A 12,894-nucleotide genomic window follows, 5' to 3' on the forward strand; every position below is an offset into this window, starting at 1 on the left:
TTTGAGTTCAGTACAAAACTTTATTAATACTGCGAAACTATAAAAGTGAACATAGAGAATCTGAGCAGGCCTGGAGCCTGTCCCACCCATCAACCTCTGGGACAGCAGCAAGGCTCCAGGCAGCCTTGTAAACAAACTAGACAAAGCAAAACTTTTCAGTTTAACAGCAGTCTTGCGATTTGGCTCTGAGCAGGGGTGTTTGGAAAAGATTCCTCATTTCTGCTTTACAACACTTCTATCCAACATTCCGAAGCACATAGGCATGGGTGAAAAGAATTACCTAATCAGGAGCAAGAAAAAGCCTAGAGCTCTGGAAACGGAAACTACAGAATCAGTAGGTTCCCAGCTCCATACTGGCCTTGCATCCCATCAGGCAGGTAAAGAGCTCTGGCATCATCGTGTTCTTTGTGCTCTAGTTAAACAGCTGCAAGCATGGAACAGGCTAAGGCTGAGGTCCTGACAGACACACATTTTCCAGGAAGCTTGCATATGGGAGCGCTGGCGTTTCCCAGGCTACTCAAGCTACCCATCACCTCGCCCCACGAACATTCTACCTTTTCAGGACATTAACCGTGTTAGCAAAGGGTTTCTCAGCTCAGTTTGAGTAGAACAGGCTGGAGACCCTATCAAGAGCTGCTCCACAGCAGACTATGGGAGATGGTAACTTCTGGCAAGTGATAACCAGCAGATGTGGCAGGCTGGGAGCAGTAACTTCAGCAGGATCTGAGAACGCCTTTGAAGTTTTCCTAGTGCCTCAGAAAATGGGTGGAGGAGGAAACAAGTACTGACACAACTTTCTAGAAGGAGAAGCAAAGGGAGTCAGGGAAGCAAGATCAGATCCAGGGAGGAAGGACAAAGTAGAAGTCCAATGCCCCACACAGCTTATACTGCCCATTGCCAGCACTGCATTTGTGCCCTGCGATCCAGACAGGATCAAACTACTAAATCAGTTCTCCAGGTCCTTCCCTTTTCGCTTCCTTCCCTGCAATTTAGAATTGTCGTTTTTTGTTCTCCTCTCCTCCAGCTCCCAAGACAGTAATTTAGCTTTGAGTTTGCTTGTCCCAAGGTTTTCCTGCCTCTGCCCTCCACATCTGGACAAACTCCAGCTTCCAATCCCCTGTTCTGTCATGGCTTTCAAAAGATGTTCTTGCTTCTTGGCCACCATCTCCTCCCGGCTCCAGATCAGAATGTTAAAGCCTGAGAGGAAAAATTAAACAATGTGCGTCAGAAAGTCTACATCAAACATAATACCTGAGGCTACGTCACTTAACTGCCAAAGATTCAAAATGCTTTGTCTGTTATAAGTATTTCCAAGGTACAGAGTATGCAGAGATATTTACTGCAGACACTATCTCCACACAGCCACGGAAATTTGATCTAATTAAGAAACACAGGTAATTCCTAATCTCATCTGTCACAGGCCTCAGACCTCAGTCTATAGCTAGCTCCCTCAGTCCCACGTAGCCTGCGAAAAACGGGGTGATCTTGGCTCCGCAGCCCAGGAACCGCGGCAAATTAACCGCAGGGAGAGGGTAAAGCGCCCCCCGCCCCGATGCCGCCAGGCGGCCGGCAGGCGGCAGCAGCTGCCCCGGACGGCCGCCTCGCGCCGCCGTGACGCAGGGGCTGCCCGCAGCGCGCACGGTACCGCCAAGGGAGGAAGACCGAGGAGAAGGTCTTCGTCTCCTTTACAGGGGTAGGAGGTGACACAGGGCTCCTAGCGAGTGGACCTGGGACAGCCTCGCTCACAGCTCGCCTCAGCCTGGAGAAACGCGCTGGCCCTTCTCCGGGCCCGGGCCCGCCGTGATTCGCGCCCCGGGCTGCCTCTACTCACCCATGCCAGACGCCAGCGTGTCTCCCATGGGGTTGAATTTATTGAGCTGCAAACGGAAACACAGCCGGAGTCTGTGAGAGCACCACGGCTTATGGAACAGCAACAAACCAGCAACAAACCTTCCAGAAAACCCAACATTCCCTAAAGAGCATCACAGAACGCCCCCAGATGACCACGGACCAGCCCTGCTCCGGTCAGCAGCTTTAGCCGGCGGCCATGCCCCCACAAGAGCATGAGTCTGTCACCAGTAAAGAGGACACTCCCTCTGTTCTAGGCCCTAGCCCATCAGTCCTGGCTGCAGTTCAACACACAGCGGTGCCTTTGGCTGCAGTGCTTAACTCACCGAGATGATACCAGAAGCATTCGGGTCATGGAGTTGACAAACCATCTCCCCGGTGTTTCCATCGAATACATCAACAGTTCGTGGCTCATTCACTGTGTACCCTGGGAACTTCGGGTCTGGGTAGCGACCTGCTACAATGAGGTCGTAGCGAGGGTGCCATGTTGCCTAGTCACAGAGCAGAGCGATGGGGAGTTAAGAGAAAGGGGCAGAGCTCACACTGACACACACCAGACAACCGGCAGCGTGAGCAGCGGGTTGCACACTCCACCCACCACCTGAGGAACACAGGCACCCTCAGAACAGTGCTCTGCTGGGAGCTGCAGCAGTGTGAACAGCCACTCACCAACACCGTATCCTGAACAGAAACCAGAGCATTCCTGACGTACGGCCGGCTGCTAGCACCAAGCCTGACGCTCCTCTCACTGCGCCGCTGGCTTAACTGACCTTAATAGGTGTGAGGTGCTGAAACTGCCGATGCGGGTGTGGGATCAGGTGCTGCGGCTTGGTCCAGTCTGAAGATGAGTAAACCCTGATCTCATTGCGCTGGTCTGTGCTCAGGAGCTTGGCACCGTCTGTTGGGCTGAAGTAAGCTGGGAGAGGGGGACAACAAGGCAAAGGAAAGATCACAATGCTGTGATAGAGAAATGCGACTTTTATGTTTCTTGTCAGATTGGAAACCTACTGCTGTTTCTTTAACAGGGATGTGAATACTGCCATGTGTCCCCACAGACAAGACTTTACCTGTTTCAAACAAGCTCTGAGCTCTCACAATCAGTAAGCTGAAACCTACAGCACTAGGTTACATAGGAAGAATCATTCTTCTCATTTTAGAATCGCAGGAAGAAACAAAGAAAGGAACTTGCTTGTTCAAGTGGAAAATTAGTGGAAAAGCTGGAGACAGACAACTACAGTTCGGACTTCCATGAACTGGTAAAACTGCACCCAGGAAACAGGGGTTTGAGTCCTATGCTCTGCTTTTGTCAAAGTAAGTGCTCCCAATAAATGTGGTTTTCTAATCTCAGCCATTGCTGATGTTTTCACACTCACCTCTCAAGGCACCGTGCCACAGCTATATGGCAAGTCTAGGCTGTGCTGAAGCTGCCCTATCCAGCTCCCCGCTCTGGCCACACATTGCCAATGCCTTGCTTGAACACTAGCTACTGTGCAACTTTGAATCCGAGTGAAAGACAACACTGCCACAACAATAAAAGCTGAGCTGAGTGGACTCTCTGCAGATGTCCATCCTTATCTCAACTCACCTGCATTGACAGGTTTGTCATGAGGAAGCAGATGAAGAAAATTCATTTTGTTTTTCATGTTTCTGAGGTCCCAGATTTTGACTGTCTGATCCACAGACGCTGTGGCCAACAACCACTCACATCGGGAGTTAAACTCCACATGAGTCACCTTCTTCTTGTGCAATTTCAGCTTCCAAATCTGCAGCAGAGGAAACAAAAAAAATCACACAGAAAAAAAATAATCAAGGTCTGGAGTAAAGAAATGGAATAATAATCTAGTAGTGCAGAGTAAAGAGGTCATGCATTTACACAGTAACAAAACTTTTAAAATACACCAGGCGTTTATCCAGTGGAAAACAGACAGGAGAAGAAAGACCTTGGGAACTAACTATTTAATTCTAGAAGTCTGATCCACCAATTTATTACAGCTATGAGAAATCCCTGGTTCATGGAGGGAAGCATTAGTGCCACTGTACAAAGCAAGATCTCATCGGGAATACTTTATGCAGTGCCCGTCTTCCACCTTGCAGAAAGATTAAAACAAACTGCAACAGGTACAGAAAATGCGCTGCTGAGATAATAATAAGGAAGGGCCTGCTTTTGTGGGAGTTTAAAAGGTCAGAGGAGATATAATTGACTTTTAGACATACATCAGCAAAGAAACATGAGGGTAGGAGAAATATTTCCATGAACAAGAATAAATGGATATAAACTCGCCATGAATAAATTTATATCCAAAGCCAGAAGATTATTTCTGATCAAAAGGGTGAAGCTGGCCCATCCTCCCTACGATGATGGGCATCTCCCAAGTGCAGAATCACATTCTTTCCAGAGAAAAAAAGGAAAGGAAGCAGCTAACCTTGAATAAGCACAAACCATTTGGAGCACTCCGGACTCTGCCCACTGATTTACACAGCTGCCTCTGGCCCCAGCTCACTGGGTGGCAAACTCTCACAGATGTGACCCTTACAGGGAGCAGAAACGGTAATCCCGGTGTGACGGTACAGCAGGCTCTTGGAAGCAGGGCCCACTCCAGCTACTCTCCAACATGTTTCTGGAAGGCGCAGTCTGCCTCTGCCTGCCCTCTCGTGTCTGCTGGCAGTAGTGCAAATTCTATCCCAACGCTCGCTGCGTTCCTGTTGTGTACCTGCTCCAAGGTCACAGAAGGGTACACATCAAAGCAGTATCTCCTAAGTGACTCCCGTCAGTGCACTAAGTTTCTGCAGTTGTGAAGGTCGTTGGCAGAGGGTGCCCACATCTTCAGGTTACTCTGTAATTACTCTGGCCAGCAGCAAATACTCGACACAGACCCTGTTTGGGAATTGCTACCATTACACTCAACAGCGTGAAAATGTCTAATGAATGGCAGAAGCAGAGGACTTCTCACCACCCAGACAATGGGTGGACTTATCTCCTGAGCTGCAAGGTACTGGCTACTCTTTTCAGGGTCCCTGTAGCGTAGAAAAAGCACATGAGACATGAAGATTCCCGTAGAGAAGATGCGGCACAGAGCCATACAAACCTCATCGCCAGCAGTGCTGAGCAGGACCACGTTGCCCACATTGTCACCTGTCACCACTGCCCGGCAGCTTGCAGAAACATCCACACTGCAGTACCAGCAACTAGAGGGAAAGAGACAACATCAGCGCCGCCTCCCACAGGCAAGCGAAGGCAGCAGAGCCCTGGTTCACATCCCGACCCTGACACGGGGGAGGGCAACGGATTGTAACTGCACTCTCCTGCCTGACGATGTGGGCCCGAGTATCAGGAAGGGGGACAGCTGATCAGTAATGCTTTCTGTTGGTGACTGAATATGAAACAACTTCCTAGTCACCTGTGAAGTGCCCATTAGATGGCGTGTGACACACTGGGACTGTGGAACATAATGCAGGCTGAAAAGCCACTTGGTGCCTGCACACAGACACACCTTGGGAAGATCAGAACACCCTTGTGACACTGACAAGTGTACAGAAACAGCTTTAAAATTACGTTTTCCACAAAACACTGAAGCAGCAGTAAAGAAAAGACAAAAGCACTGGACTGGAAAGTTGCACATCAAACTGTCTCAACTTCATGCTCCAGGAAACAAAACTGAACAGAGACTTACCTGATAAAGACATAAGTCAACCCCAGCTCTGCTGGGAGGGGAAGAGCAGTGAGAAAAAAGCCAGGGTCCTTTGGAAACTTATTGGGAAAGCTTCATTTGCACAGATAAATTATTCCAGAATTCAAGGCCATGGAAATCAGCATGGTGAGCCTGAAGCCTCCAGAAAGGCAGCAGAATAAACTCAATAACCTGAAACTCAGATTATGCCGACATGTTTTGTGGCTGTCCTATGCTACCTGAACTGGTACAGACAAAACACACAGAACACTGATGACAATGAAGAGGAGGAACTTATCCTGCTCTTCTCACCTCACACTTTATGAACTGAAAAGCTGTCAGTATCTGCAAGACAGGAGAGGGTGTCACCAGAAAGCAACACCAGAAGACGCAGGCAGCATGCTCAGCTACTGTAAAAGTGTAAGTGCCCTGTGGCTGCCTAGCCTGTCACCCACCCTGCAGCGCTAGGGTCATGAGCAGGAGCCTGTCTCCAAGCTTCCTCACACCAAGAGTCTCCTAACACCAGCAGAGATGAGGAAGTTAGAGAGCACAAGCAGCAGCGCAGCGTTAACCCCATGGAACAGAGTATCAGCCTTGCACTGCTCCCTTCTCACCAAACATTATGGTGCTCATGGCCACAGTCCGGGGCACGGGAGATCACCTGCACCGCTCTGCCCTCAAGGTCCTGCAGACTTAGGGTGCCATCCCCTGATGCCACATAAAGCTTCACTGCCTCATAAGGACTGAACTTGATGTCTGCGAGGGAATCTCCTGGCCCTTTCTGGAATACACACAAAGCCAAGAGGCATCAAGGTTAGAGTGGAAGACAAAATCTTAACACAACGCTCATCTCCTGGAACACCCTACCCATTTCCCTAGGTACAATGCACTGCTTTCTGACAGGACAGATAGATAAGAACTCTTTTTTTTCCAGTGTTTCCAATCTGAGCACATACATTCTGAGCCTGTAAGTTCAACCCCACCACTCTGGGCTGCAAACCTCATTAGCAGCATCGCTTCTTCTGCTGTGGGGGTAGGACTAATCTGCAGTGAAACATCTGGCTCAGACCAGGCTTAGGAGATCACAAGCAAAACCGGCACCATTCCACACAGAAACCACATAAAATCTCATGACAGCCCTGCATCAAGCTTTTCTTACAGAGACTTCATTCACCAGTTCCCTACAGGCTGCTTCCAGTGCTGTATCTGGTCTTTCTCAAGGTACCAGCAGGCAGGATGAGTGGCGCAAGTAAAAATTCTACTGCTAACTCCATGGCACAGGAATCTTACATTCTTTGTTATGTTATATTGTTGTTAGGTCATTTTGTTATGTTCCTTTGCCCCCAGTCTGTCTACTGAGGAAGCATAGAAACCCTACAGAAAGGCAGAAAAGAAAGATGCTGGCTGGGACTCCCCAAACTCTTCAATACTCAAGTGCAATCCATTCGCTGCTCACAGAGCAACTACTTAATAAAGCCTTACTGTAAATACTAGATTTCAAGAAGCCAATGAACATAAACAAGGCCTGCCCATAGAGCTTGCCTGTCCTCAGAGCAGTAGGAGGAGGATGACACACCCTTTCAAACACAGGCATCATTGCTGTGACAGGCATCCCAGTGGGATACGAGTTCCTCACGTCCCAGGACCCAGCCTACCTCTCCTTGCTCACCTGGCCAGTCATCCCAGCACTACTTGGGTTCAACTTCTGCCCTATTACAAGGTTGCAGCTGGAACAGCCAATTTGGAAACAACTACAAAAGTTGCCACCCAGAAAGAATCAGGTGAGGAACTGTAAAGAGGAGGCTAACCCAAATTCTCTCACTTACCTTTAAACACTGAACTGAAGTAACTAATAGAAGAGCTCAAGCTTCCTCACGAATCCACAGAAAATGCAACAGTCTGAGAGCGTGATTCTAAGCACAGGCAGAGAGAGTAGCCTCTAGCAATTCATCTCCTCTTTCCACTCATTACTGAACGAGCCCAGACTCTTAATTTTGGTACTTTAGATAAGTACCAAAAGTTAGGTGGGATGAATCGGGATGATCCTTATGACACGCGTCTGTTGGAAGTCAGTGGTGTTTGTGGAGAAGCACTGAGGGGACTATAAATTGCCCTGTAAAAAACATCTGAAAACGAGCAGCACTGCTAACAGCTGAGAAGGTTAGAAGGTCCCCAGGGCACAGAGCTATGGGAGGTTTATGAACAGACAGCTGAGAAAATCCACTGGCACCCTCACACTCTCCCATGTACAATAAAAAGTAAGCAGCATCAAAAAGCTCCCCCCCTTCATGAAGAAAAGCTCTCTCCTACCCATCACCCCATTTTAGGGAACAATTAATCAGGAGAGTGAGGCTCCCTGGAAGAGAGAGGATCCCTGCAATTTAGAGGATAAAGGACATGTATGTGGAGAAGAAGCAGCCCAACTCCCACATATTAGAGACAAACATCTCTTTCTCTCTCTCCCTCTGCAGCGCTCCTGCCAGCAGGACACAGAGTGGCCCAAAGCATTGCTGTATTTCTTACTCCCAGTCCTCGGTGCTGGTGAAGACCCGGACAGTATTGCCATTAAAATCCTGCAGGGTGGTAGTGCCGGCAACTGACGAAGTGTACAGCTGACTAGGGTTAAAAGGGTTAAACTTCATTCCTGTGATGGCCCCTCCAGCTCCCATCTACAAGGAAGGGGATGAACAAAAGAAAAATCCACTGAGTGACGGGGAAGGAGAAAAGTGTGTTCTGCAAGTCTGCATTCACTGCTATGTCCTCAACAGGAACACTGAAACACACCACAGCCCTTCAAGGAGGCAAAGACAACCACGTCTTCCCACATGATGGCTGTCTAGACAGCTGCCCTCCTGGAGGACAAAACTGCAACTCCTTCAGTCCCCAGGCAATGTATCCCCTGGATGGCTGGCTCCACACTATTTACAAAAAGAGAAAGATGACCCTGGAATTTCTGGTGGATAGACCTCCTCCCAGTGTATACCTACATTAATTTAGAAAGGGGCCAAAAGTTAAGAGAGTCTTTGAGCCCCTATCAGAATGGGAATGGCTGAATACAGCAATGAGGGGGCATGCCAGCTATAAAAACCATTGGTTCTACTGTAGCTTCCCACTTTAGATAAAGGGACTTTGTTTCTCCCCACTCAAAGATGTTTCCTCATCTGACACAGAACAAAGGGCAAACAGAGAAAGATCAAGACTTAAACTAGACAAGCCCTCTCTGCCTACTTGTTTCTAGCATCCCTTTAAGGTAACTGTTTTGCCAGTTGCTGAATTACTTTTCCATTGAGTGCACACCAAGTACTGCTTCATTTTGAACTTAATCAGCACTCCTCAGTTCTCCCCACCAGTAGAACAGTCTGGGACTTAGGAACAAGCATGCTGTTGCATCTCAGTCCTGCCCCATAGCTGGCTGCTCTGCAACCCGACACCCTTACGTGCCTCTCACAGCAGACCTCAGTTTCGATCCGCAGTATTTGGTGGTACTCCAATTTTCCCTCCCACCCGTTCCACACACCCAGAGGCTTACCCCTTTTATGAAGCAGGTTTTAGTAAGTACTTCATAATCCCAAAGGATGATGTCTCCACCTTTGGAACCAACAGCTACGGTACTGGGGTGTGTTGGATGCCATTCCAGGCATGTCACTCTCCTGTCGAAGGGACTTGCTGTTCGAAAGAGGCGGTATGAGGCGAGAGAACGCAGAAAAGGCAGCTGCAGACACTGTTAAAAAGATAAAGACAATTATGACTTTTGCAGGGATCCACAAGATTCTCTGAATGAAGAGTGCTAACAATTTCTAATTGCCATCAGTGTTAGTATATTCACACAAAATTCTAAGCCTCTTTCTAGAACGAAGGGAATCTGCTGTCCCCAAGGGAAACAGCCTGTGACCACACAAATCCACATCAGCCACAGGACCCAGAAAGGTAGAGGACAGAGAGATACTACACTTTCAATGATGTACAGGGATTTAAGTCTCATGGGCTGAGCTAAAAAGGCAGGATAATTAACATTAACAGGAAGGAGAACATGGCTCCACATCAGTAAAAGGCACTCATGACTATCTGTGTCTACTGAGCATCCCAAGTTGTTACACATCATCCAGAGATACAATATCATGGTCCTCCATGCAAACTGCCTGCAGCTCAATCACACAGCATAAGAGGGAACAGAACACTCAAAATAGTGAATGAGAAACCATGACATGACTGTCTTGCTATTCAGCCAAGGAATAGGTACTGCTTGGATGAGCTGGGAGATTTCTTTGGATACTGAAAATAGATAAACCATATGGAATCTAAAGCTAGCCCAGGTGTTTCCCACCTATGGATGTTACAGAAAAAGTTAATTTTCAAATGAAAAAAGGAATATAGTTCTGCAAACAGTAAAACATTATGGACTTGATGGACTATGTCTGTGAAGAGGAAAAATCAACACTAAACCTGCCATGATTAGCAAAGTAGAGTGAATACAAAATTAGCAGGACAAAACGGTCAGATTAGTGTGCAAAAGTAGCACTGTGCAGCACTACTCAAATGGTAGAGTGGGTAAGTTTAAATATGATTCAAGGAAGCACAGAATTAACAGAGGGATAAAATGTAGAATGACAGGGCCAGGTCAACCGAAAGGGAAAGCCATCTCAGCTTTCGCATTTTACAGGATTAAGAAACATAAGGGTGCGCCAGACTTGGGAGCCACACACTCTCTGTGTGAGGAACTTGAAGCCCCTTTAAAGTTTCCCTTCGTGTGTTCAAGATAGCTTTATATAGGGAGCTGAGATGTCCAACAGGTCATGAAGGAGAAACTCCTCACCTGCCTGAGCTGTGCCCGAATGGAGCCTCCCAGCATGCTCTGGTAGACATAATGAACAATGCTGCGCTGCCGCTCCAGCTGATGGAAAAGGACTCCGTTGTTTCTCACTACAGACCCACCTCCACTCCAACCTGCCAGAGAGCAAGAGTAGAACTTACTGAGAGCTAACACCTGTCATGCTCATTCACCAAGAAACACAGGAAGACATCTGTATTTGCTGCTAAATCCACGAAAAGCTTCGGCCATGAGAGCAAATTCCCTAAATGATTCTTAGATCTCTTAAGGTGCAGCAGCTTCTGCAATTATGGAGTCCAGTGCTTCCCATAGCCTGCCAGAGTTTTGTGTATGCTTCCTCTTCTTAAATCTTCCTTCTCCCTGCCAAAGATTTATCAAAAAGACAACAAGAGAGGACTAAAGCAAAGCCATGGGCGGTGCATCTCTTGGTCAGTATACAACTTGAAGGGTTCACACCCAAAACACAATGAAGCTATGCAAAGCCCCAATAACTTGGAAATATGCCACAGGGGGTGGCAAGCCCCTGGGTACAGCAAAGGGAAGGTCAAATGTGTGACGAGCAGAAATGTTAACATCTGAAAATTCCCCAAGCGTAGCAACATGAGTTCCCACACAGTTCCTGAAATGCCTGCTTGTGAATCAGAATTTTCGATCTGCTCGTGCTGTAGCCCATAGAGTCTGCCTACAGCACTGCGAGTTTTGGTTTTGATAATAGACTTGCTGATGCCTCATCGCCTGAAAACCTTTCGTTCGGAGTGATTTTTGCTGAGAGTACAGCACGCTTCTACATTTTGTTCATGTTCCAAGTTTTTATCCTCAGGGACCTTTACATAAAAATCAGATCTGTTCAGTCCCCTGTCTGTGATCTAATCATCCCCATGGCAATGGTCTGTAACACTCCAGGGAAACCAGACATCAAACGGGAAAGAAGCATTTCTTAAGAAACAAAAACACTATTTTCATTTCAGGATAATGATAAGAAAAACAGAACACCGAAAACACAGGAATCACTCTGTATCATTAGAACCTAAACAAAATCTTTCTTTAATGCAACACTGGAGCCTAGAAATGCATGGGTGTGAAACTAAACTTCTTTGTTCATGAGTCAACATAGTGCCAATACTTGTCACACCTGTTGAAATAGGTAAAAAGGTATTTATAGTCTTTTTTTTTCACAGAATTACTATGCATAGTTCCTTCTTCAGAGGTGACAGAAATTGAGGTATTTTTTCCAAATTCCATTTTATTACAAAGGACAATTTATTATACAAATATACACAAACTTCAGGCCTTTTTAGAATCTGCTGGAAGAAACCCTTTGAAAAGGTGTTTCAATTGCAAGAAACTGAACCTGTCCTATATGGCTCAGGAGTAAAAAAAATATTTTTTCCAAGAAAATATAAAAATCAAAACCAGAACACAGAATGGAAAAGCTCAAATACAAAGGTCTTCATCTTTTTAAAAAATGGTTAAGGACAAAATATGATTGGTGTCATTCTTCCAAAGTACTAGCTATATCCAATTCCCTCTGAATCTTACAGGAACTGCAGATGCTCACCAAATCTGAAAATCAGGCCATGAAGTTACAATGAAAATCACGTAGCTAAATTAACTACAGAAGATGCTTTAACTATCCACAATTATACACAGAAGTCCTTTCAAACAGAGTATTTTGCCTCCACATCGCTGTTCACACGGCCAGCTGGTCCGAGTTTGGAGTTATACACCATACAACAGAAACATACAAAACCCTAGAACTCCCATACCTCTGACTGTTGAAAAACACTTCAGTAATTTCTGGATCCTTAAAGCCAAAATTGTACAGAGAGTGTGTAGTATTTCCACACAAGGCAGTCACTCCAGTGATCTCCTAAACAAACAATGGAATTTAAGGTTTTATCTGAGAAAAGCAGGCTCAGGGGACACCTTACCGATCTCTAAAACTATCTGAAAGGAGGCTATAGCAAGGCAGGTGTCAGCCTCTTTTCCCAGGTAACAAGCGATGGGACAAGAGGAAACAGCCTCAAGTTGCACTAGGGGAGGTTCAGATTGGATATCAGGAAAAACTTCTTCACTGAAAGGGTTGTCAAGCATTGGAACAGGCTGACCAGGGAAGCGGTTGAGTCACCATCCCTGGAGGTATTTAAAAGACGTGTAGAGGTGGTGCTTGGGGACATGGTTCAGTGGTGGACTTGATAATGTTAACAGTTGGACTCGATGATCATAAGGGTCTTTTCCAACCCAAATGATACTATGATTCTATGAAAATTGTCCTTATTGTAGCTGAAGCCTACACAACTTTCTTGATGATGCAAAGCACTAACGTTTCCAGTATCTTAGAACTTACCTCTCCCCATTATATCAAAAATCTTTAAGAGATGTTTTTTAAGTTACACACTAAAGGAAAAAAATGCACATGACCAGAGGTGGTTAGTGGAAATTCTGTCCAGTCTAATCTGAACGTAGAGGTAGAAAGTATTCCTACTTACTGTAGCAAAAGTTAGAATATGCAAAAAATTGGGTGGAAATGCCAGTTTAGACTGCATGCTG

The 12,894-nt window shown here is 46.5% G+C and overlaps 1 protein-coding gene across 4 annotated transcripts in view; it reads right to left on the reverse strand.

Moving 5' to 3' along the window:
- The window catches only part of DDB2 (damage specific DNA binding protein 2), a 19,004-nt gene continuing 6,110 nt past the window's right edge, over positions 1-12,894 (reverse strand). For 3 of the 4 annotated variants that reach the window (XM_075425882.1, XM_075425881.1, XM_075425884.1), the window contains exons 3-11: positions 10,330-10,460; positions 9,046-9,237; positions 6,131-6,297; positions 4,935-5,034; positions 3,434-3,611; positions 2,619-2,764; positions 2,175-2,339; positions 1,832-1,877; positions 1-1,197 (exon numbers count right to left, since the gene is read on the reverse strand). In XM_075425882.1, coding sequence (XP_075281997.1) covers positions 947-1,197; positions 1,832-1,877; positions 2,175-2,339; positions 2,619-2,764; positions 3,434-3,611; positions 4,935-5,034; positions 6,131-6,297; positions 9,046-9,237; positions 10,330-10,460 — 1,376 coding nt within the window. In that variant the 3' untranslated portion in view covers positions 1-946. Of the gene's footprint in view, positions 1,198-1,831; positions 1,878-2,174; positions 2,340-2,618; positions 2,765-3,433; positions 3,612-4,934; positions 5,035-6,130; positions 6,298-8,039; positions 8,186-9,045; positions 9,238-10,329; positions 10,461-12,894 lie in introns of all 4 variants that reach the window. The other variant, XM_075425883.1, reaches the window with a different exon arrangement.

The sequence above is a fragment of the Opisthocomus hoazin genome, chromosome 7, assembly GCF_030867145.1.
Source record: "Opisthocomus hoazin isolate bOpiHoa1 chromosome 7, bOpiHoa1.hap1, whole genome shotgun sequence".
Classification (NCBI taxonomy): Eukaryota; Metazoa; Chordata; class Aves; order Opisthocomiformes; family Opisthocomidae; genus Opisthocomus; species Opisthocomus hoazin.